We start from the raw sequence: 25,768 nt of genomic DNA, 5'->3' as shown, positions 1-25,768 counted from the left end.
AAGTATGGCCTTTGGAATTAGGCCTCAGTTTTAATCCTGTTTTTCATTTACTACAACTGTGTGGCCATTCATAAATTTCTTAACCTCTTTGGTTTCAGTTTCCTTATCTCAAAAATAGGAATAATAATTCCAAACTGAATATGTTGATATGAAAATTAAATTGATATATATGTGTGTATATATATGTATATATATATATTCTTTGCGAATAAAAATTCTTCATGAATAGTAGCTTAAATTTTTCCAATTGAATTCTTTGCTTTCTCTTTTAGAATTATCTTAAAGGTACAAAATTTGAGGTTTGTTAAATGTGTGATTAGTTTATTTTATCAGAAGATTTAAGATGTCAGCCATTTGATGGTGGTAAAATATGTGACCCTTATTTTTGATCAATTTCTAAAGCTGCTCTACTATTTATTATTTTGGGCTGGCTACTTAACCACTCTAAAGCCTTGGTTTTCCCAACTGCAAAATGGAATAACGATATCTATATCATCAGATTACTAAATTGATTAGGGGGAGCAACAGTAGTGAATATTGACTGAGCACTTTTCATACATTATTGTACTTATTTCTCACAAGAACCTTGTGATGTAATGTGCCGTGTTGTTATAGATGGGAAAACTAAAACTTAAAAAAGATCCAATATCAAAATTTAAAAAGAAAAATTTTTTAAAAGAGAGAGAAGATCCAGCATCCAGTTTTCATAAAACTGGCAAATGAATATATAGAGCCAGGAATCCAATCCAAGTCTCTTAGGTTCCAGCGCCCAAAAACACTTATCTACTGTGCTATTTAAATTTTCAGTGTTTAGGCAGAGATACTTAGCAAATTGATATTACTACTGCTTTGCTGTTTTATTTTAGTGATTTTGTTCCAAGTACTCACTGTTTCTGTGATACATTCAGCAATATGCATGCTTATAAGATTAGCCAAAAAGTATAGATTTAAATTAAAATTAAGGGTAGAGTCTTTTAGATACTGAATCTTCTTTCCTCTGTGTGTGTACACAAATAAGCGTATATAATGTATATATACATATCATATTTTAGAGACAAAACTTTACAGCTATCAGAGTTTTAATATCACATGATATATGTATGAGCATATTCACATTAGGGAAAAGATAGATGTGCTTAAATGGGCAATTATAAGAATATTTAGGCCTAACTTTCCTAAAAATCTGAGGTTTATTTTATTTCTCTTCATTAATACTTTTCTGAATAATGAATTTGAGCAGGATTAATCTTGCTAAATTTCACTTCCTAATTTTTGAATTTGCACTATACTCTTGACTGGTTAGGTATCTTTTTGCTTTGATAAACTTTTGTAAATTTCTAAATTATTAGAATTGTACTTATTTTTTTAACTGACATAAAATTCCAGATACAAATATTAAAACCTCTGTCACTGCTGCTGCTAGTGATCAAGAATTTCATCCCTATTTTTTTCTTATTTCACCATCTAAAATAATTGACAAATCATTTTTATAGATAAAAGTTTTGTTTAGACGAACAAAATATTTCTAGTATTATTTTTTTATTTCTAAATGAGAGTCATTACTACTCATTTAATCGCTGTGATTTTAATCAGTAAATTACTAGGCGTTTTTTCCCTCTTTCCCTGATGCTGTGTCTCTGTTGTGGGGTTTGTATCTATATTTAACCTCTATATTCAAGAGAGAGGGCGAAATGCCAAATTCAAAGGTGAAAGCTTTAACTAGGCATCAATAAATTTATAGAAACTGAAATTAAAGTGTAGCATTGAATATAGTTAGGTCTGGCACAATTAAATGAACACAGTTTGTCTTCTATGATAAATCAGAGTTGGTTTTAATAATGAAATATTTTTTACCAGTTGAGATAAAGCTGTAAAGTTTTTATGTATCTGTCATCTTATATAAATAGTCTTTGGAAGATGCTTATTACTTTTTGGGTAGGCCCTTGTTTATACTTTACTATTCCACTATCTTTCCAGGATGAAGAGTCTTTGAACTAAAAGTATATTGCATTTTGGATAGAGTGAAACTAAATGTGATTTTTTTTTTTAATCCCATACACAAGTACACATTCTTGCAGATTTAATTGGCAAACCTATATTAGATTATTTAGCAAAAGAGGAATCATTATTCTTTATCCTTTTATAGTAAAACCTCTCACTAATTCAGAATTTATGATACTTCAGATGCAGTATTTGTGATTTTTTTTTGAGTAAAAATTCAAAATAACTTCTTCCTCTGAATTTTCAGGGCCATACTTTTAAGGGGAAACCTGTCTAAAATCACTAGCTTTTCAAACCAAGGGCTCAAGAAATGAAGGATTCCTTCAGCGTGCCTTCAGCCTCTGGGTCCAGCAATTAATTCTTGTATGTTAAAGGACTTTCATGTTTATGGTACATTTTTATGTAATATAGGCCTATTTTGAATTATAATGTAGGTAACCACATTTTATTTATTGTAGCATTTAGTTTAATCTATAATCTGTTCTGCTTGAAGGTAATAAAACAATTTTTATTTAAATGTTCTGTAATTAAGACCTTTCCAGTAAGTCATATATGCCATGTGTTATTCCGAATTAGTGAGGTTTTACTGTCCTAGTGTTGTAAAGAGTTTAAAGCTTTTTAAAATGCTAAAGTCATTTAGTTATAGAAATGGAACTCGTAATTTAGGCCAGTTTTGTCTTACCTTGGATATTACTAAGATTAGAAATATTAGAGTAAGGAAAGTGTACATGAACATGAAATGATATTATTCTGTTTAGTATTCTAAAATGGGCAGTGAAAATACAGAATTATCTTAAAATGTGTGTCTGTAGATCCACACGTGTATCTGCATATTATAGACACTTACTTAGATTTACTGTATCACAAAGCAATTAACTTAGGCTAGTTGACCTGAAATTCTTTTCAGATTTACATTTATTCCATGTGTAAGGAATTTGAATCTTGATGATATAGAAGTCATATTAGTTCATCTGTAGTATTAGGCTAGGAAAGTTCAGTTACTTTTCTTATTTACACATTCCAGAGAAAGTTGTTATGTTCTGGAATGTGTTTTTAAATTTTATAGTTAAAATGCTAAAATATTTAAAGTTAATGTAGAAACCAGGGGGGAGGGAGGGTCTTAAAGCAAGTTTATGGTAGGGAATTTAAGAAGAAGGGAAGAAAGAAGGAATAAAAGCAGAGGGTCTGGTTGAGAGTTGGGGTTGGGGGCCAGAAGAAATCCACAAAGCAGACTGGCTGAGGGTCAAGGTGGGACAGATGAAATGATTGACAGGAAACCATTTAACTACAATAATTGGATAAAACTATTTGATCTTTATAAATTTTTTAAGGTTCAACTGAGTTTAGCAATACTGGTGGACAGAGTAGTCTTCCTAAGATGTGTTTGGGAAATCTAAGTGATTTGCAAGTCAGCTAGAATTTTTTTTTTTTTTTTAATGACTAGCACTAACAGTATCACTAAATTTAAAACAGTTGTTAAATGACTTTGCATGCAGTTATTTTTTATACAAACTAAAATTTCCCATATAAACTTTTACATGTAGAATTTTGTTATTTCTATAACTCAATGACCCATTTACATCACATAACTGATTAGATTAAAAAGCTTTATCTGTAACCAGGCCTTATCTGTGTTTTTACTGATTTAGTAGTATTTTGCCAACAGAAATATATAGGTTATATTTTCAAAATTGGCTTCTTTGCAGGTAGATTCTTGATCTATCACTTCTAACAGCTACAGATCCTTCTCGCTTGTTCCTTTTAACATTTTCTCCTGTTTTTCCATAGTAAACTGATTTAAAATTTTATTTTGAAGATGAGTCATGGCTTAATTACAAATTATAACACTTGCAGATGGAAGTGGAGAACGAGGAGAAAAGGATGCAAGCAAAATCACAACATACCCTCCAGGCTCCGTGCGATTTGACTGTGAGCTCCGGGCAGTACAAGTCAGCTGTGGATTTCACCACTCAGGTAGCAGCTGGAACTTTAGGGTATAACTGCATTTTTACAATTGTGTTGAATAGCCTGTTTGTTTAGTTTAGACAAATGTAGCCTGTTAACCGTGTGTCAAAGCTATAGCGTCTCTCAGATTTATGAAAGCATATTTATTAGACAATCCTTTTTAAATCTGTGGAATGATTGTCTAGAGATCTGACTTCTTATTTGTCTTCTGATGGACTGATTTTATAATTCAGTCATGAAATTCCTGAAGATAATTTTAAACTATAATTTTCTAATTTTTTTATAAGCTGTACATAAGCTTTGTTACTGTTCAGTGGGAAATGTGCATCCATAAATTACTTTATTGAGAGCTTTTTAAAACATAATTTTAAAACTATTTTGTACCAGTACAGTGTATTAATTTTATAAATGTAAAATTTTATCTGTTGTTAAAGCATTTGCAAAAACCATACATCTTACTTCAGCTTTATTATGCAATATTTATAAGAAAATATCAATTTTTAAATTAGAAAACTTTTTTTAAATGTAGAAAGTATTTCAGTTCCTACTAAATCATTAGTATTTGGGTTATAAGGTTAAGTTGTACTATTCAACCTTTATAAAAATAAAAAATTCTTTCTTTGTTGTTCAATATATTTCCTTATTTGGTAAGATATTGACAGATTGACATTGAAAGATATTAAAGTTCTGACAGACATACTGATGTTGTACATAATTGTGCAGAGCTCAGACCCTCTACATATATGTAATTATCCTAGATAGGAGAGAGTATTTTGTATGTAGTTACTCATTATAAAAAGACTTAACAGTTGACTCAGACCAATGTTTTATTAAATGTTAGTGTTATTAAATGGCATTTATAAGTTTAAAGTGTATGTTTTAAAAACATTATGTATTTTTATAACAACAAAAATATTTTAGAGAACTAAAATTATATTGTTTCTCATTAAATATAAATGTCTTTGCTTCTATTGCCTATTCTTAATGGCTCTACAAATTTTTAAAATTTTAAAAATAGTGAAACTTGAACTGCTTTCAGTATACTTGTGATAGAAATATAAAATGCGTATAATGAAAAAATAAAGCTCTGAAATTTGATTTCAGTGGTTTTAATGGAAAATGGCGACGTCTACACATTTGGGTACGGGCAACATGGGCAGCTCGGACATGGAGATGTCAATTCCAGGTACTTTAACATCTTGCGTGAAAGTGTTTTTTTTTCCTTTCTTTCTTTCCTTTTTTCCTTTTTTCTTTGTAAATATATATTTCTACACTTGATACAGTATTTATACTACTGTTTTGGAAAGCATGGCCTGTAAATTATTGGTGGTTCTTAATTTTGTGCGGACAAATGATTTTGTGTTTTAGGAGAAAAGTTGATTTACATTTTATACATTTAAAATGTAAGAGCAATTATGATTATCAGGAAATCACACTATATTCTTCAGATTTAATATCTTCTTAAAGGCTGTTCATGGCAATAGAAAAGACAGTGACTATTCCCAAATTGCATTGTAATAAATCAGCAAAGGATATATTCATATTCCTTGATGTTATCTATTTTTAAATTTTAGTCTAATATTAACATGATGTCATCAAAGTTTTTGAATAATTTTCAAACAAAATGGTCACTCAGAGAAACTGTTTTGAGTTATCTAGAATAGTGAAGAACTAATTGTGGTAGAGACTATTGGACATATTTTATTATTCATTCTTCCCTACCTCATTTGGTAATAAGGTTTGAGTTGATGACATAACCATGAAACTAAAGGCTTCATTTTCCCGCCTCCATTGCAGCAAGGTATGGCCGTGTGAACTACAGTGCTGTGTGCCGTTCTGGGTCACCGTTAAAGGGAGCGGGGGATACTCTTCCATTTCTCTGTCTCCCCTCCCTGCTTGCTGCCTGGAGTCCATGCCTGGTAATGGGAGCTGGAGAAGTCATCACAGCAGTCCTAAGTTAGAAACTGTGTATTGAGAATGGCAGAGCCACAAGATAGAAACAGTCTGGGTCCCTGACACCATGGAATGTCTACAACAGCTCCTTATACTTGGGTGCTTACCTGAGAGAGAAGTTCTATTTGTTTAAGTCCTGGTTTCTTGACTTTCATCACAGCAGCTGAGTCCATATCTGCTTAATACAATGAGAGTGCTTTGGGTTAGAAGTATAGAAAATTCATCTTTATTAGCTCACGTCTTCCAAGAAGATGCTAAAGCAGGATTAGATGTACAGAGGGTTTATTGATAGCAAACTGCTGTGAACGGGAAGAGAAAAGGAATCAGCCTGAGGTAGGTCTGACCCCTGTGAAAGGAAAGAGGGAAGAAGAATGGGACAGGAAGAGTTAGGTTACAGTGCATTTCTGACTGAGTTTTAGCCAGGCCAGTGGGGTGTCCTCAAGCCAAGGTGACTTTTGGAAGAGTTCTACATTGGGCAGGACAGGCCAGCTTTCATCCTTCACAGCTCAGTCACAAGCTGGTAGCTTCCCAGGGGAAGAATGGCCTCGTGGACCCAAGGAAACATCGCCTGTCAGTCACTTGTCCCCCTGCAGCAGGTGGTCTTCAGGATCTGAATGGCCCCCATGTGTGGCTGCCCATCACTGATACCAGGTTTATTTGTAAGTCTGGGAGATAGAGGGCCGTTTCAGGCTAGACATGACTCACCAATCCAGTCTGCCACAGAACCTCCTTTCTTTTTGTCTCTCTGCTCTTGCCTAATTCTTCCATGTATTCATAAGATACCTGCCAGAATCAATTGGAACTGCATGATTTCTCACTCACATACACTGAGTCACTCCAGTCATTAAATAAAATCCAGAATTTTTACTTTATTCTGAAATGACTGCATTACTGTGGCAGGGATGATACCATTTACATAGTAAAGACCAGTGATCCTTAATCCTGGCTGCACAGTGGAGTTGCTTGGGGGACTTTAAAAATACTACACCTGGATTCTAAGTCTAGAATTTTTAAGAGGCATTTGTGGAGAGGTGGGCATTCGGAGTGGGAGATGGTGGCCACAAGGGTTGGATAGAATGCTAGCATCACTTTTTCCTTAAAAGCTCTCGACGCTCTAGTGTGCCTCCGGGATTAAGGAAACACTGTCCATCCTAGAGGGCAGGGTCAGACCTATGTGCAGTGCAGCGCACACAAAATGAGGATGAAAGGAATGTCCTTAGTTGCTTTGATGAATGCTGTTAGTAATGCAAAGAGATGATTGAGGTATCATTGAGTTCAACTTCTCACTAAAAACACAAGTGAAGCATACATTTGATACTTGTTAAGACATTTATAAAACCAGCACAATCTTAGTGACAAGTATTGTGCTTGGAAAGAGCAAAAAGTTTTTAACAGAATTACTTTACCAAATGTCACTGGATATGGCATTTATATATTGGGCATTGGATATCACAGAGTATCAGTGGTTTTGCAGGGTTGAGCAGTTATGTTACAGGCTTTAGAAGGCAGCAGATATTTTGTTTCACAGGTTAATGACCATCAGTCTTGCGGAGACTGAGACAGGGCTTGTAATATGTTGGGAGAAGAATTTGGAAGCTTTTTGTTCTGTTTCTCACAGAAGATTCATGACCCAGAAGAAGATTTATTATTATTACCATCATCATCATCATTTTTGCACTGTTACTTAGCTGGCAGTTATTTTGTGAGTCATGACATAACCTGGGAAAGGTGCTTTACAGTTAGACATGAGAGAGCAATCAGTCATGTGTGCAGCAAGGGGACACATCTTCACAAATCAGACTTTGTACTTGGATGTCATTCCACAGAAAAGAGTTAACAGATAGCTGTGTTTCCTGGTCCTGACTGAGTGGGAGGGAAGTAGTGAAAATCATATCTATGATTAAATTGCAACCCTCAGGTGACTGTGCTGTGTGAAGAATGAACAGAATAAGTGCAAGACTCTGCCACCCCTCCTTGAGGTTTAATTGTTTATGAAAGGGAAGGACCTCAGGTCAGCTTTTCAAATGAAGAGGGTACCTAAAAACATTGCCTCCTGGTCCTGATTATCACCCACCGAGCACCATACCTTGCCTTGCAGTGACTTGCTCAGGTGACAGTATCTTAGCAATATGCTAAGTATTTTTAATAGTTTGACTATATCTTCATGAACTAGGATAGCTTTTAATGTTGAAGTTTAAATAATTAGGGTTTTTTAAGGAGATTAAACTCTGGTGGGATTTGTCTTAACTGCCCAAAGTTGTTCTTTCCCAACATGTAAATTTTCACTCCTGGTTCCGTTGATTGAGTTGTCACTGGAAGGCTGATTCCATGCACTGTGGGGAGTGTCAAGCTGGGGCATGCAATGAAATATGGCCTAAAAGTTGTACCTGGTGGATTAAATGAAAAGCAGTCAAAACCATATGTGCTGTAAACATTCTAGTTACTCTGTCTGGATCTGTGTGGGGTTTGGAAGGCAGGAGTCAGGAACTGTTACAGATTCCAAAAGGAGTTGGCCATGTGTATGGAGGGAACAACGCCTCAATAGTATACCTATTAACTAACTTACCACAAAGCAAAACATTTATAAATATTTTGTTGAAAGAGAGTTGGAAGGTGTTTTTTTTTAAAGTTTCTTGTAATCAAGTGTTTTTAACTGAAATTTATTGTATAGCACACATTAGTAATGTGTGGTGAATGTAAGATAAATATTGTAGCGTGCATGTGCTGAAGGTAGAAACACGTTATTGGTGTTCTCTTTATTTCATGTGTTATCCTGCCAGAATCACCGAGCCTGGTTTTGTCACTTGGTGCCAGTGTGACCTTGGCCAAATTAGTTAACTGTTTTGTGGCTCAGTTTCTTCCTCTTAAATGGGACTAGATATTTCTCTCAGACGGTTGTTGTGAGAATACACAATTGTTGTTTTCTTAGCACAAGCGCCTAGCTCATAGTAAATGCTCAATAAATGTTGGCTGTTACTGTTGCTGGTTTTAAAAGGGATTGTCGAAAAGCTTCTGAGGATTTTTATGCATTCACTCATGACTCAGCCCTCTTTTTTGTTTTTTTTTTATATTCTTCAGTATACTTCTAAATCTCTGAATTACAAATTCTTTTACAATTTTCTGTAAACTTAAACCTGGATGTTGGGAAAGAGACTGTATAATTTAGATGCCTTTATTCTTTTTTTTTTCCAGTAGAATCTTGATACTTCTAATGTTTTTGAGTTTCATCTTTTCCTTGCTTTAATAAATCCTCCTTCTGTGTTAGTATGCTGCACATCATGGTGTCTGGAACCATTTAGACGAGGTTTAGGTCTTTGTTTCATCTCTTACCAACTAGGTAACTGTAATTTACTAAGCCTTAGTTTAAATAATCCCATAGGATTGTTAAAGAATTAATATAGTGTCTGCAAAATGCCTGGTATGCATACACATAACAGACGTAATTTTTGTTTCCAGTTCTTCCTCTGTTTACCAAATAATTTAATAAATGGACTCTAGTATCATGAAAGAGTTTATTAGAAGAAATGCCACCAACTTTGGGAGAATCCTTTTTAAAGCACATCAGATGTATACATAGAATTATTTTGATAATCAGTGATATATTTTATATGAAAATGCCACATAAACTGCAAATAGATCAACAGTTACAGGAACTTTCCCAATAATTCTTTGTTTGAATCAAACCGGACATTTCTGTGAGGGCTTTGGTGGTGGTTTAGTTGCTCAGTCATGTCCGACTCCAGCAGCCTTGTGCACTGTTGCCTGCCAGCCTCCTCTGTCTGTGAGATTTCCCAGGCAGGAATTCCACAGTGGGTTGCCATTTCCTTCTCCAGAGGATCTTCCCAACCCAGGGATAGAACCCAAGTCTCCTGCACTGTAGGTGGTCTCCTGCATTAAGGGCAGATTCTTTACTGACAGCCACCAGGGAAGCCCTATAGTTCACCACACAGTCCTTTGGCATGGTAATTGATTATTGTGAAAGCTCATGGTACCTCAGATTTGAGAACAACTCAGTCTAGCCATTCTATTGTGTCCTCAGGTAGAAACGACTACTCCTTGGAGGCAGAGCCATTCTGCTTTCCTCCGCTTTTGTTACTACACATCTTGCTGTTAGTCCCCACCTTCCATTCTTTGAAAATGTAGTTTTCACAGTGTTTTCCCAGTCTGAGTCCTACCATGCTCCTGAATGGTCCTGTACAATACAGTCACCTTGACACCTTAGTTAGATCTAGTGAACCTTACTTCCATATTCATGGAGGTCATTCCCAGGACCCACAATGGATAGCTCGAACTCGGAATATTTCATTTTAAACAACACATAATCTGATGACAAATTTTTCTTCTGTTACTTAGCATTGCTTTACTTGGTGTTTGATTGTATCAGTACTCATTCTCTGCAGCCCTCTACTTTTTTTTTAGTCTCTAGTATCACTTAACAGCCGAAGTCTGAGATTGTCATTTATCTTCTTCACCCTTACCCTTACCAGCATCCTCAGTTTTCTCACCCTCTTGATCTTGATGCTAAGGTGTGACAAAATTTCAAGCATGAATCAGTCTACTTATATTTTCTGTGTCTAGCTTGGACTTCTGGAAGAAAAGGAAATCACTGTACTTAAACAGATTGTTATGATTTATAGATTCAGTCAGTCCTTCTGTAGTAGGCAGTGATCCCCCTGTGTTCTAGTTTTGAGCTATTTGATTTAAGCCCTTTCAAGAATGTGATGAAGGATATGGGCTGTCTCTTCAGAAAAACAGACATAAGGATATACACTTAAAAGTTGGCTTATAAAATTAAAAGTTTCACAAATCTCTTGAAGCTTACTCTTAGAATTCCTGTAAGTCATTTGGATCTGGGTTAAAAACTTCTGGTCTAGGTTTCTCTTTCTTCCATTCACCATGATACCCTTTGCATAATCTTCAAATCTTCTCACTCATTTCTTCTTGCTCTTAGCCCTTGACCTCTATTCCTGTCACAGCAAAAATGAAAACATTAGATGGGGAGTTCTTCAGCCCAGCGACTCTACAAACCTGCCTGCGTCCATACTTCCTCTTCGCTCCTTCTTCACATTACACTGAAAGGGGGCCTGCTCATGTCCCCACCCTGAGGCCTTTCTGCCTTTTCCTTGGGGATCTGATTCTGTTTCTTGTCTCCTCTCTGAACCGTATCCCCTGTCTTTACTCTCTCTTTCAACTTATGCAAGTTCTTAAAAAGGACAGAGCTTCCCCTTCAGCTCTTTTTCCCTCTAGCTGTTGGTTCCCATTCCTGCTGAGATTTTGAAGGGATTTTGTGTAGTCTCTGACCCCTCTGTGGGTGCCTCCTTTGCTGCATAGTGTCTCACCTACCTCTACCAAAGACTTCCTTCTTGCAAAATTGAGTGGTCATTTGTCTCTGGCTCTGAGGCATTCAGCGTGTACAGTATTTCTCTTTTCTTGAAATGACTCTCTCCACAGCACATTTTCCCAGAGTTCATTCTTTGTTATGTCCTAGATTTCTGTGAGCTCTTCTTCCTTTGTTCCTACCTAAATTATAGAAGAAACTTGCAGTGAAAACTATCTCTTTTCTCTCCTTGTCTTCCTAGATCTTATTCTCTGTCTTAAGTGAATGTTGCTACCATCTACCTGTTACTTAAGCAGAAAATCTTCTTTGCACCACCCACCCCCACCTCCATCAGCCATTTCCAGAGTCTAGTCAGTTCTGTTCCTTACAGAGCTGTCGAAACATTCCTTTCAGTTCACACTGTTCCTAGCTCACGTCTTCACTATAACTCATCCAGATTATCGCAACATTTTAACTAGGTTTCCAGCTGCTAGTCTTGCCTCTTCCCAATTCATTTTTCATTGCAGCCTGAATAACCATTTAAAAATATATGTAATTTTAAAAATTTTAAAGTGTTACAGCATCTCAAAAACAGAGCTCTCCTATTATGTGTGGACTTTTTCTACAGTGATGATTATTCTTATACATAATGATTATTGAAAGTGGTTAATAAAGGATAAATAAGGTGATATAAGGGTGATTATAAGAACAGATATGACAAACCCAAGGATGCCATCTGTCATAATAGTTACCGTTTATTAATTACTAACTGTGTACCAATCACTGAGCCAAGCATTTGGCATATATGAGCTTCTTTTTTGTATATAGGAACCCTATGGGGTAAACACAGTTTAGTTTTATCTCCATGTAAAAGAAGAGAAAACTGAAATACAAAAAGGATGAGTAACTTGTTGAGAGTCATGGTATGTTGCTGCTGCGTGGTGGAGCTGGGACTCACACCCAGGCAGTCTGCTTTAGGGTCTGAGCCTGCAGCCGCTGCTGTGGTGCCTCTCATGATATGGTGTTCTGACTCATGAGATACTCTGTATGCTAAAATCTAAAATTAAAGTGCAGTGGAAAAAGATAGAAAAGAAGATGACAAGTTAATTGACAATTCAGTGGGAAAAGGGTAAAAAGGAAGACATAAAACTGTTTTGTGTGGTCCTTGGATTGTATTCCAGGTAAATCAATGCATGATTTTTGTTTTATTTAACAAATATTTGTAGAGCTGTCTGACTTACCACTCACTTTATAAGTTAACATTTTTTTTTCTTTTAAAACAAACGTAGGTATAGTCTTTCAGAAAAAATAATAATTCTTTGTCCATAGAGTAGTAGTAAATTCAGGAAATCTTTTTATGAATCTCCATCATGTCAGTGATTATGTCTTTCTCATCTTTGTATACCTAATATGAAGACTGGAGATAGGCGTAATATAGTACCGAAGTAAGTGTTTGATGAATATTCTTATTAGTGCCTTTTATCTCTTCTATTTTTTTATTGCATTGTTTATTGATCTTTATTTCAGTTGGGTCTTGAGAGAAATTGACTAAATTTTTTTTTTTTTTTTTTAACCTAGGGGATGTCCCACTCTTGTTCAAGCATTGCCAGGCCCTAGCACACAAGTTACCGCAGGCAGTAACCACACGGCAGCGCTTTTAATGGATGGACAGGTCTTCACATTCGGAAGCTTTTCTGTAAGGAACTTTTTAAGCATTGATAATGTTGCATTGTACCATTGCCTTGCAGTTTGTCTACATTAGCTATTCTTTCTGGTTTCGGTGAAATTCTTGTATTATTATTGCACATGCATATTTCCTGTCTCCATATCCAACGTACACAAAACTGGAAAGAACTTTGCTTTGAAATTAGTTTCTTCTCCAGTGTAGCATTAGAATTTATTAAATTTAACAGCTGTGTTAGATTTGGACATGTTTTATTCCAAATCAGAGTCTATTAAGCATTCAGTAGAGTTTATTTCTGTCATTGAAAGCTTCTTTCCCAACTAGCTTGTAAAGAATCATTTTTTTTCTTAACTTGTGGAATTATTTCTATTTTAGAACTTTTTAAAGGCCCAGTTTTCTTGTTAGATTTTTTTAGAATTATAGTTTACTTTTTCCTCTTCCTCTCAACTTCTGTCTGGCCTGTTTGTTTTGCTCTTTCTCTTTTTTCAAAACTAGAAAATAATCTTGAGAATTTTATATAGTTTGGGCATAGGAGAAGTCAAGGAAAAGCTTAATAATACTGTGCTAATAAACCTATACCATCTGTGATATTGGTAACTCTTCAGAACTCTATAACCTAAGTCTCTGGAATGCAGTTTGCAACTCTTGATTTTTTTTTTTTTAATGTAAATCTGAACTTTAAAAATCTATTATTTGGAAGTGATTTTAAGCTTATAGAAAGATTGTCAAAAATAAGAGTAATGTATAAAATGCCCGTATACTCTTGAATCAGCTTCACCTGTTGGTAGCATTTTGATCTGTTTGCTTTACTGTTTGTATACTCATGCTCTCATTCTCTCTTGCACACTCTGTATGTGTGTGTGTGTAAAACTTTTTTTTTTCTTGAGTCCTTTAAGAATAACTTGTATGCATCATGATCCTTTACTCTTAAATAGTTTTGTGTTTTGTCAGTTGATCTGGTAATTCCTTTTTGACACTTTTTTCCCCTCTCCAATCTAGGATCAGGCTTTGTATTTATTTCTTGTGACTCTTTAGTCTCCTTTAGTCTGTTAACATTTTCACACCTTTTCTGTGTTTATTATGACATTGACATTTTTGAAGAATGTGGTACTTTTTTTTTTTTCCCCAGGAAGACGTTCCTCATTTTTGTTTGTCTAATACTTCCTCGGGCTTAGATGCAGGTGGTGCATTCCAGACCAAAACAGCATATGAGTGGTGTCGAGTCCTTCTCAGGGCGACACAGCCACCTGGGGGCACAGAAGGCCCGCCTGCCCCTCACTGGTGATGGAAGTTTTGATCACCTACAGGATTTTGTTTGATATCACTACTGCATAGTTAGAATTTTTTCCCTTAAAACTAATAAGCAGTCTTTGAATTGACACTGTTAAGTTTTAAGATACCTGCTTCCAAATTTCCCTCTAGATTTAGCATCTGTTGATTCTTCTTGCCTGAACCAGTCTTTACTATAGTGGTTGCAAAAATGATGATTTCTCCAACCACAGCACCCCCTCACATTCACCTATCAGCCCTTTGGGTTTTAGTGTAAGCAGAAGTCCATTTAATATTTGTTTGTCATCTTATTATTGGTATAGACATGCATATTTCTTTTTTATTCATTACTGTGCTCAGTTTATCATTCGAATGTTTAGATTGGCTCAGATTTCACCAGTGGGAGATCCTTCATGCCGGCTTCCGTGTTCCGATAACATGCCTCTTTTATTTATTATTTTTTTTAGTACTACCTTACTTCCTGGCGTAACAAGTTGTTCCAGGCTTATCTGTTTGAGTCCTAGAATCAGCTATTGCTCTGAAAACCGAGGTTGCTTTTAGCGGGGAGCACTACCGGACAGCAGCCGAGCACTAGGTGCACTCACTGCATCGCCAGTGCTCATGTATGTGCATACAGACATACGTCTGTATGTGTATTCTAGAAATCAGAAGTCCACACTGGTACCTCTGGCCCATTCCCCTAGGATTCTTTCTTACCTTGCCCCATTTCATATTTATGTCCCTTCTTCCTGGCTCCCAACAATATCAGTGTATTTATTTCTCATTTACTTAGTCCTAAAATATGTCTAAAATAGTTTTATATTTGCTTTTCCCACACTACTGTAAAAACAAACTCACTAAAAAGAGTTCAGCATTTGTCACTCTTGCTCCTACCCCACCCCGCTACCCCGCCCCACCTTGTCCTATCCCAGGACTGAGAGTATACAGTCAAATACTGTGTTCATGAGGTACTGTGTTCTTAAGTTACTGTGTTCATAAGGTACTTGGTTCTTTCTCCCCATACCCTTTCAGTGGGGTTATGTTATTCTTTTGCAATAGAGTTGGGTTCGTTTGTTTTCCTTTTCTATTTCTTTCAACTTTATTTAATGTGGATGAAAGTAGGTAGAGTTAGTAGATTCTTTGTGAAAAGTGACAACAGTCAAGGATCACCTTCCTTCCCTTGTTCCTGAAAACAGGACCTTTTACCTGGTCCCTTTTGTCTCACCCTATCCTGGGACAGGGGTTCATCTCCTTAGAGTGAGTAAGATCTGATCTCAGGGAGGGGGAGAAGGGGGGTGACCTTTAGGCATGGAGATAACTTAGCCTTGAACAATGAGTGAGGCTCCCCAGGAATGCCCAAGGTATGGCAGAAAAGAGATGGATGAAAGGAGTGTCGCTGAGTCAGATTCCTCCTCTGCCTCTCGTAACTATCTTCCCAGCCTTTCTAGAGGTCATTGGTTTAATTGCTGACCTCTAGCGTGTCCTCCCAACTTGGAGCTCTCAGACTTCCATGGAGAGTGGTCTGTGATCCAGTGCACCATTTCAGTTTGCTTTTAAGTTTAAGGATCCCTCCTCACACATCCTTAGATGTAGTTTTAGTTTTTGAATGTGTAGAACTTAACATGTTTCCACAAGATAAGTTGTGAAAAAATGGTGTTCTCACCCTAGTGTATTCCCTCCCTCATCTCTGGCACCCTACTCCCCTTCACACCATGCTTGTTGGTTATGAAGATCATTGTTTTCCAGTTTCTCCTTCCTGTGTTTATTATTTTAAAGATTAATAAATAAGCACACACACTATCTGTATCTGCATTGACTTAGATAAAAATATAGTATGTGTGTATATGTATATACACATATATGTAATTATTTCTCCGTTTTTATTTTTCAAAGTGTAGCATTTTATATATACTCTTCTGTACATTGTCTTTTCACTTTACTGTATCTTCTAGAAGTCATTCCTTCTCAGTTCATAGAGATCTTCATAATTCATATTTTACATCTGCATAGTATATTGTGTGTGTGTGTGTGTGTGTGTATATACACATAGTAGTTTAATCAATTTCTTATGCTTAGACAGTTAAGTACTTTCTAATATTTTGCAACAACAGCAATGAATATTGTTAGAGGTGTATCTCTGAGATAAATTTTTTGAAGTAAGATTGTTGGGTTGAAGGCTAACACCTGGGTTGGGTTGAAGGCTAACACCTGGGTAGTTTTGTGAGATAGTTTTCTCTCTATTTTGTGTTCTCACCAGCAGTCCGTGAGAGTGCCTCTTTCTCCACGGCTTTGCTAGCAGAATGTGTTGTTTGTCATACCTTTTCATTTGTGTCAGTCTGATGGGTGAGAAATGGCCCTGCATACTTTCAAGGCTTTTTCCTGTGGCTGGTGCTCAGAACCCTCAAGTTCTTGCCATATGTAGCATTTTCACATCAAGGTTTGGGTTTTCCCCTTGGAGGAATTATTTTGTCAGCTCTTCTCTTCTGTTCTCCTTCTGAAGCCTTTTGTGCCTTGCACTCCCCGCTCAGCGCCCCCCACCCCCCGCTCCCCGCGGCCCCGTCACCCGCCCCAGCACCTCCTCCTCAGCCCTGGCCCCCCAGGGCTTGTAGAGGCAGGTGGGTGAAGAAAACTTTGGTTTTTTCCTCTGGTTTCAGGTAACTTAAAAGTTGTAAGATCCACTATTTCCTAATACTGCTGAAGGCTTGAATCACGTGTGGTTTTCTTTGCTCTGTGTTGGTTTTATGTTGTTTTGGAAGGAATGTGAATGGTAATACTTGGAATCAGACAGTCATTATTGTCCCCTAGCCCCAGAAGCCCTAGGTGTGAACCTCTGTGTGTTTAAATATGGCTTATCTATAACCATGTTTTGAATCCCATGGGGCTGTCCTGGCACCTGCCATATTTTTAGACTGCTTTTCTTCGAATTAGTTGGTTGACAGTAGGGGAATAGATATTTATGTCAGGAGTCAATGAAAAATATAATTTCTTTTCCTCCAGAAGTATAATAAATATCTCAATATGATGGACACGTTTCTTATGCTGCTGTTCTGTCAAAAATAAGGATAGACTTTGAAAGAAGCTGAGCATAAACATTGAAATTTCTTGGCTTCTTCTCTGATCATGTGCTGCTTCTCTGATCATGAGCCTCTGTTCATTCCACCCAGAGATTGAAGCTCTATTGCTTTTGCAGTTTGTGGCTCTGTTTTCTTGGTGTGGTGTTGAAGGCATGGTAGGACTCTTTAGAAACCTCGTAGTTGGGAGAGAATTCGGCCACAGCATTTGCAGTGCTCCAGGCTCCCTGGGTCTTTGGCGGGGGCAGGGGGGGTGGTTTGCTGTGGTTTCTCATTCTCATTACTTGTAGTGAACCCTGGCTGCTATGGTGCAGCACTGTCTGCCATCCAGGGGGCGTTGGAAAGGGTAATGCTAACAGAGAGAGAGTGTCAGAGAGAGCTTCTGAGCTGGGGGGTAGATGGATATTTACCAGTCCAACATTCGCGTTCATTTACAGCTACCAGCTTAATATTGAGAAACTTCCCTGTTACTCTTCCCTAACCTATGGACAGCCATACTTTTAAAGTGAGTCAACAGTTACTTAAGACAGCATAATGATTCTTCTCTTTATCTTGAAACATGAATGAAGTAACTTACTAACACATGATCATGTGTGAAAAGATGTAATTTCCTAATTGTATTCACAGTTGCAGTATTCATTATTTTTTATCTAAAAATTTTTTCTCTTGAGTTCAATACTAACATTTTGTTGGACTGTCAACTTAAAATATCAAAGTGGTTTTTTAAATGAATGATTTGTATTACTACTTTTTAAATACATTGTATATTTATTATACGTTTCACTTAGATGTTAAAGACAGTACAGTATTTCAGGGAGATTCCTTACGTGGAAAAATATTTCAACTTTATTATTATTTTTTAATATATTCTTTGTGGTTTATTAATATTAAGGGGAGAATGCCTAAGAATAATAGAAATTACTTCTTTATCCAAGTTTGGTCCAAATTTCATTTATTTAAAGAAAGAAACAGCCAACAATTGATGAAGAATAATGTCTCAGAGCTATTTTTGTCTAATGTTTCTTTAACTTTATGGAAAATTATAAATTATTTAGTCATGTTGTTAATGTGATTTATTTAATCTTTTAGAAAGGACAACTGGGCAGACCAATTTTGGATGTGCCATATTGGAATGCAAAACCAGCTCCCATGCCTAACATTGGATCAAAATATGGAAGAAAAGCTACCTGGATAGGTGCAAGTGGGGACCAGACTTTCCTACGAATTGATGAAGCGCTTATTAATTCTCATGTGCTTGCTACATCAGAAATTTTTGCCAGTAAACACATTATAGGTAATACCCCTCACCAAAACAAATCTCCCTTTGAAAGATCCTTGAAAGCAAATGGTTCATCTTTCCCTATTATGACATATTGTCCTGTAGCTTTTTGTTTTCTTTCTGTTTGAAGAAGTTTAAAAGAAGCTTTTAAGTGTCTGTGTTTATATGTATGTATGCACTGAAAGAATGGAATTATTAGGAGACCAGTTTATAAACTAGAGAGTGTTGGAAATATGAGCCTAATTGTATGGTATAAAACCTGTATTAGAGGGAGTTTTCTGTATTGGTTCTTGATAAATAAATGATAGAATTTTGCTATGGAAGATTACATAAATCAGACTTTAAAGTTTCATTGAGACCAAGGTGTTCATTTATACTTGTGTCTATGATATCATGAATAATTATATAACAGGGTGGTCTAGTATGGAAATTAAGAGCATGTGTTGTGGATTTAGACAGCCTGAGGTTTTAGTCCACATTCTGCTATTTAAAGGTTTTTAGTTACCTAACCCCTAAGTCTTAGTTCAGTTTCTTCATCTATTAAGTGGAGATAGTAATAATACTTAGCTTACAGGAAATGCTTATAAGTTGGGGGAATATGAAAAGGTAGTGCATCTTTAAAATACATAATTTTTTTTTCCCCAAGGCTTGGTACCTGCTTCTATATCAGAGCCTCCTCCATTTAAGTGTCTTCTGATAAATAAAGTGGATGGGAGCTGTAAAACTTTTAATGACTCTGAACAAGAGGACCTGCAAGGATTTGGTGTGTGTCTTGATCCTGTGTATGATGTCATTTGGAGGTAAGTGTCTCCATTTTTAAAACAGAGTAATAAGTATGTTTTGATCAAATTATACTTTCGTGGAATATGAAAGCCATGTACAGGCAGACTTTTCATCGATGAGAACTCTCTTGTTCAACTGTTAGCTACACTACTATCGCAGCGCCTCTCTGGGACCTCTCCAGTATAGTGCAGCAGTTAAAAGCATGCACTCTGAGCCAGACTGCCTAGGTTTATCCCACTTGCACACTTTGCTTTCTTTGTCACTGTGGAGAGGTTACTTTGACTATGCGTGCCTTACTTTTCTCATTTATAAAATAGGGATAATAATGGGATCTCATAGGCTATCATGAGAATTGAAGAACTTAGGGCAGAGGCACGTAGTAAAGTGCTATGAAGACTTTGTCACTGTCATTATCATAAGCAGTTTCATGTTCAAGAGTTCTCTTGTTCATTATTTTTAGTCTGTCAGCAGTCTTATCTGTATTATACAGAATTCACTCTGTTTCTTAGTTCTGTAAATATCTAATTATTACCAACTGTGTAGATGAAATTATGCCAAAGACAGTACAGAATAAATAAAACCAATGAACCTTGCCCTTTAGGAATGTACGTAACAAAATTCCCATATTGGTAGAGAAATACACCGGTTTATCAAACTCTGGGAATTTTAAAAATGTACAGATGGATACAGGTACACAAGCAATCCAATAAATTATATTGCATTTGTTTAAAATTTACTATGGTGCTTTATATACATTAGTCAAGGAAGGAGTTATCCCAGATTTCTAGCTTTGATGACTAATAAGGGAGTCATGCCTTTACCAGAGTGGCACATCACAGGACTCTTTTTCTTCTCCCTTGAGCTGTTTATTCGGCCAGCCTTAGTTGGCAGGAGAAGACTTTCTCTGTCTTCTTTCTTCTGCCCATTCCGAGTTTCCTTTCTACCAGCCAGCCAGGTCTTAAAAGGCCATGTTTTCTATCAGTTGTGAGTCATGATTCCAAGTGAAGGAGTTACAGTGCTCCCAGGTTGCTGACAAGCTTATTCTCTCATTTGGGCAGTTTGTGAGGCAGCTTGGAGGCCAGAATTGAATTGAGTAGTGCTTTTAGATTCCCTAGCAGCGATATACAGGATGGATTAGGTAACAAGAGACTAGGGGTGAGTAGTCTTAAAGTGATTCTTGTGATGACATGAGATCCTGTGAACCAGAATTAGAGTGATCACAGTGAAATAAATGGCAGGGATAGAGAAGCAAATGATGTAAAGATGGATTTTGTGTTCAATTATTTACTGATTAGAAGTCTGTACAAGAGACTTAGTTACCAAAGAGCGAGCTCTGGTTTGGACCCTAGGTTTAAATTGATGTTTTATTTTCCATGATCCTTATAATATGTTTTAGTTTTAAACAAAGTAATTTGCATTAATAGAATAAAATGAAAGCTGGCAGTATGGAATTTGTTTCTGGATACATTTGATAGATTAGAAATGCATTCTCTAACTGAGAAATAATGGTAGGAGTAGGCTCTAACGATATAACTAGAGTCGTTTCCCTGGAGCCTTAACAGAACTGCGACGTGTGGTACGTGGTTAGGTGAACCTTGCCTTTTCCACATATGGTGGTAGCAGGGGGACAGGTGATCTCAGATGCCTGGCCAGGTCTCTGATCATTTACTCCCTTATTCCAAAACAGAGATTAAAACATGAAGAGCAGTCTCCTCTTATGTTTCAGTAAAACAGCTGGAGGTTGGAGAGCTCCTTCATTGTGCTGACTTCTGACAGCTTTGTGTCCTCTGTGCTTTTCAGTAGGTACTTGCATTTTTCTCCATCACAGACGCTGCAGATTCAGTGTTAGCTTACTTTACTTTCCTTCCTGTCTGAGCCTGCATCTTTTTGTATTCTTAACAATAACTTCTCCTGAATAATTAGAAACGTCATGCCTGTAAAGAGCAGATGAATGTTAGTAGCAGTTTTACTTTTCATTTCAAAATTTACAGAACTGACACATGAATCTGTGTTGCTAGTTTTTTAAAAGACAAAGCAAATATACAAACAGTAAGAATGATGTGGTCCATCTCCGTATCTTTTTTTCTCCCCCATACCAAATCCCACTAACTTCCTCCGTGGGTCACAAAGTGTGGTTTATATTGTGTGATACCTTTCAAAATGCATGTCTTTTGGACCGCAAGTAGCAGATTGGTAGATTATATTAAAAAGCAATAACCCAATAATATTAATGCTATTAATTATAGCAGCAGTTAATATTTTCATAGAATTTATTCTCTGCAAAGTATTATTTTTAAGTATGTGTTTAAAAATAATTCTTAATTGTGATAAAAAAACATAAAATGTACTCTCTTAATCATTTTTAAGTGTATAGTTCAGTAGTGTTAAATATAGTCACATTGTTGAACAGTAGATCTCTGGAACATTTTCACTTTGTAAAACTGAAACGTATGCAAAGAACACCTATTTCTCCCTCCCTCCCACTCCTGACAGCCATCTTTCTACTCTGTTTCTGTGCCTTTGCCTTCTTCAGATATGTAAGTGAAATTGTACACTGATTCATTTTGTGACGAGTTTATTTCACTTAGGGTCATGTCATCAAGGTTCATCCACGTTGTAGCCTGTGACCAGATGGAGTTCTTTCTTTCTTTTTTAAATCTGGATGGTAGTTCTTTGTATGTTTCTACCACATTTACTTTATCCCCTTCACCCATCAAAGGATGTTTGGGTTGCTCCAACCTCTCTGACCTGAACCTCTTGGCTGTTGTGGATAATGCTGCTCTGAACATGAGCATACAGATATCTCGTCAGGATCCTGCTTTCAGTTCTTTTGGCTGTGTACCCAAGGTGGGACTGCTGGATTTAAGTGCTTATATATTTAGTAAGTTTGAATCATCAAATGCCACTGATTGAGAAGATCATCCTTTCTAAACTGACCTGAAATGTCAACTGTATCTAACATGAATAAGGTTTTCTAGAGGATCAGTGTTTTCTATGTAGACATCCCAGCTGTGAAAAATGAGGATTTGTTCTTCCTTCCTGTGTACTCTTGTACCTGTGCTTTAGAAACTGTGTAAAAGATTATCCATAGCAGCATTTTTTTATAGTAGAAGACTGGATGGTTTTCATATTTTGCTATCAGTAATAAAATGGACAAATAGTTGTGATACAGTCACATGAGCTAATACCCTTACAACAGTGAGATTGAGTGAATTTGCAGCCACATCGCACTGTGTAAATACAAATTGTAAGAATATTCTTTGTTTGAAGGAAGCAAGCCACAAAAGAATACACAAAGCATGTATCGTGTTCATAGACAATTCAAAACACAAAACTTAAATAATATGCTATTTTGATACAAACATGAAAAGCCGTAAAGAAAAGCAAGAAGATAATAAACTTTTGAAAATCAAGATACTTGTTCCTTTTGAAAGGAGAAGGAAAGGAATTGAGTAGGGAGGATGGCAACAGGATACTTAATAGATAAATGATAATGTTCTTTTTGCTAGTGTACATCATGTCATTCTTCATGCTTTATTTTGAAAATATTTTGTTACTGTTCTTTTGCGTTAACTCAGTAGTTGATAAAACAGCTTTTCCAAAAAAAGTTTAGAAAATAAAAGAAGTGGAGACTGCGTTTCGAGACTTTTGTTATGGAAGAGACGAAAGGAATGAGATAGTGGCAGGATGTCATTGTGGGTTCTTCGTAGTTTTTATGATGCATTGTAAGATTCAGCATCTACATTCCGAAGAACAGCATTCCGTGTCCCTTGCCCACTTTTGGTTTTGGATTATCTCTTGTTGGGCTGCAGGAGTTCCTCTCCATTATGGATACTGTTGTTTAGTCTCGTGTTTGTTTTGTGTATTTTCTTTTGACTTTACACTTTTTTTTGTGGAGTTTTGCTGTACAAAAGTTTTATATTTCTAAGTACACATTAGACTTTAAAATATACTCTTGCTGTATTTTCATGCAATAATGTGGTACGTATTGCTGTTTTGTTCAAATTTTTTATGGTAACATAAATCATTTTATATTTTTAGCTCAGATATGGAAAGTAATGAGCTACATTTTGTCCTGTTTAAGCTGGCTGTATTATTCTCTTTGTGTCATCAATTTTGCTTAATACATTTTTAAAAAATGAAACTGTGTGTTGAGGTGCTGTAATCTTTTCCTTGAAAGGTTTCGGCCAAGCACTAGAGAACTGTGGTGTTACAATGCGGTGGTTGCCGATGCCCGACTTCCTTCTGCAGCAGACATGCAGTCCCGATGTAGTATTCTGAGTCCTGAACTGGCCTTACCGACGGGCTCAAGGGCTCTTACCACCCGGTCTCATGCAGCTTTGCACATTCTAGGTAGGGTTGGTGTTTGGTGATCAACTAATTTTCGTTAATATGTCCTGAAGATTTTTTTTTAAAGAGTATTTAAATTTGTGTATCATTCTATCATGTTTGTTAAATAATAATGTGCTAGGTGCAAAATAAGTTAAATCTTCTAACTTTAAAAGGTTTCTCCTACAGAAAAAAGTACATTAGACTTACACCAACACCATGAAAGATTTATATATCCCCAAATATAAAGCAGCCCTGAATATAATTTTCCTAACAGGTAAATCTTTTAAAATAATGTTTTTTGCTTACTTTAACTACATAAACTTTAGTGAAGCAGGTTAAATATTCAAATATATAATTAAAGTATTTAATTTTTATGCATTATTTTAAAATAAATTCTATAAAATATATATGAATTTTATAATTACCACTTCTGTTTTTTCTTACATAACAGTTTTCCACAGCACATTGTTTACTTCTAATTAATAATTTGAGATATAGCATTTTTACAACATCTGGTAACCATTGTAAACATGTCAAACTAGCATTGATTAAATTTATCTCAGGCTACTGTGTCTTCCTCAAATAGTTCCTTAAGAATCCATCTAAAGAATCATTGATAAGGAGAAAAAAAAATCAATCTGAAGTGATTCATAGAGTTTGATAAATGACTGTAAGGACTCAAATATTAAATAAGCTCTTGCAACTTTTCAGAGAGAGTTTTGTGCGAAACATTGTCATACAGCATATATTTAAATATGATAGTTATACAAGCAGAGGATAATTTGTATTGGTTTTAAGTATCTTCCATGAAATATTGAAGCTTGGTATAAACAGCAAACATTTAGAGTTTGCTGTTTTAATTTATCACCTCCAGCATCTCGAATACTAGGGGAAGTGTTCATTCAAGCAGTTGAATTTTCGTTTGTTTGATTTTAGGTTGTCTTGATACCTTGGCAACTATGCAGGATTTAAAAATGGGTGTTGCCAGCACAGAGGAGGAAACTCAAGCAGTGATGAAGGTTTATTCCAAAGAAGATTATAGTGTAGTAAACAGGTTTGAAAGTATGTACATTTATGTTGAGGAAATACTGTCTTATAAATGAATTATATGGATGTTTAAAATGTAAATTACCATTTACGTCTTTTTAGGTCATGGAGGGGGCTGGGGTTACTCTGCTCACTCGGTGGAAGCTATACGTTTTAGTGCCGACACCGATATTTTACTTGGTGGTCTTGGTCTGTTTGGAGGTAGAGGAGAATATACTGCTAAAATTAAGGTAAGCAGTCCATTCACACTGTTGTTCTCTGTGTTTGCGGATAATCATTTTAACTTGATTTATTAATTTATAGAATGCCTCTCTAATAAAGGACCTGAGGAAACATTGCTATGATCAAATAGAGTAGTAATAAATCACTAACTCATGAAAAATTCAGAAGTCAAATTAAAAAGGAGTAAAATAAATAGAAAATGATTTTTCAATAATTTTAGGTTGAAAAAGGCATTAACAGTCAATCTCAATCTTCTGTGTACCTTTCTCTGTGCCTACTTTCTTGTAGCCATTTTAATGACAAGATACAGGGGCATTTTGATGTGGCTTTAAAATTTTTTAGCATTTATATCACCAGATGCTGTGTAAACATACATCATTACCACAGACATATGGGGACCAGGGATGAAGTGAGTAAGGGGATGGATTCCATCTGGTAGAGAGTCAAAAAACAATCAGGTGTCATAAGTTTACTGCACTATGCATGTCAGAAAGGGCTACCTGTTATACTGAGTAAAGGATCTGCTCAGTCTTTGAAAATTCACTGATAGCTTGAATGTTCTGTTGTCACATTATCTGATTTTGCTCTTAAAGTGAAAGAGAAAACTGTCGTTTATGCCTTAACTTCAGTGTACCAGGCTTCATAAAAAATTTCTCAGTTAAATGCTACTGTAGTCTCAGTCTTTATCTTCCTTACCTCAGTCAACACAATTTAATCCAATTGAGCTTTTCTTTGATACAATTTCTTCACGTGCGTGGCTCCCAGAACACGAGGCTTCGTTTTCCTCGGTCTCTTTGGCTGCTGTTCTTCGTCTGCTGATGGTTACTCATCATGTCCCTGATCTG

At 36.1% G+C, this 25,768-nt stretch overlaps 1 protein-coding gene across 14 annotated transcripts in view; it reads left to right on the top strand.

Moving 5' to 3' along the window:
- Nucleotides 1–25,768, top strand: part of MYCBP2 (MYC binding protein 2) — a 269,649-nt gene that overhangs the window by 106,330 nt on the left and 137,551 nt on the right. For 13 of the 14 annotated variants that reach the window (XR_011569887.1, XM_070800632.1, XM_070800635.1 and 10 more), the window contains 8 exons: nucleotides 3,856–3,975; nucleotides 5,071–5,152; nucleotides 12,815–12,932; nucleotides 18,350–18,554; nucleotides 19,186–19,339; nucleotides 23,503–23,675; nucleotides 24,591–24,716; nucleotides 24,804–24,931. Coding sequence is in view for 13 of the 14 variants with exons in the window: in XM_070800632.1 (XP_070656733.1) it covers nucleotides 3,856–3,975; nucleotides 5,071–5,152; nucleotides 12,815–12,932; nucleotides 18,350–18,554; nucleotides 19,186–19,339; nucleotides 23,503–23,675; nucleotides 24,591–24,716; nucleotides 24,804–24,931 (1,106 nt within the window). In the remaining variant the exon portion in view is untranslated. Of the gene's footprint in view, nucleotides 1–3,855; nucleotides 3,996–5,070; nucleotides 5,153–12,814; nucleotides 12,933–18,349; nucleotides 18,555–19,185; nucleotides 19,340–23,502; nucleotides 23,676–24,590; nucleotides 24,717–24,803; nucleotides 24,932–25,768 lie in introns of those variants that run through there. The other variant, XM_070800638.1, reaches the window with a different exon arrangement.

The sequence above is a fragment of the Bos indicus genome, chromosome 12, assembly GCF_029378745.1.
Source record: "Bos indicus isolate NIAB-ARS_2022 breed Sahiwal x Tharparkar chromosome 12, NIAB-ARS_B.indTharparkar_mat_pri_1.0, whole genome shotgun sequence".
Classification (NCBI taxonomy): domain Eukaryota; kingdom Metazoa; phylum Chordata; class Mammalia; order Artiodactyla; family Bovidae; genus Bos; species Bos indicus.
Note: the sequence above shows the minus strand (reverse complement) of the source record. Positions and strands in the feature narration are given on the sequence as shown.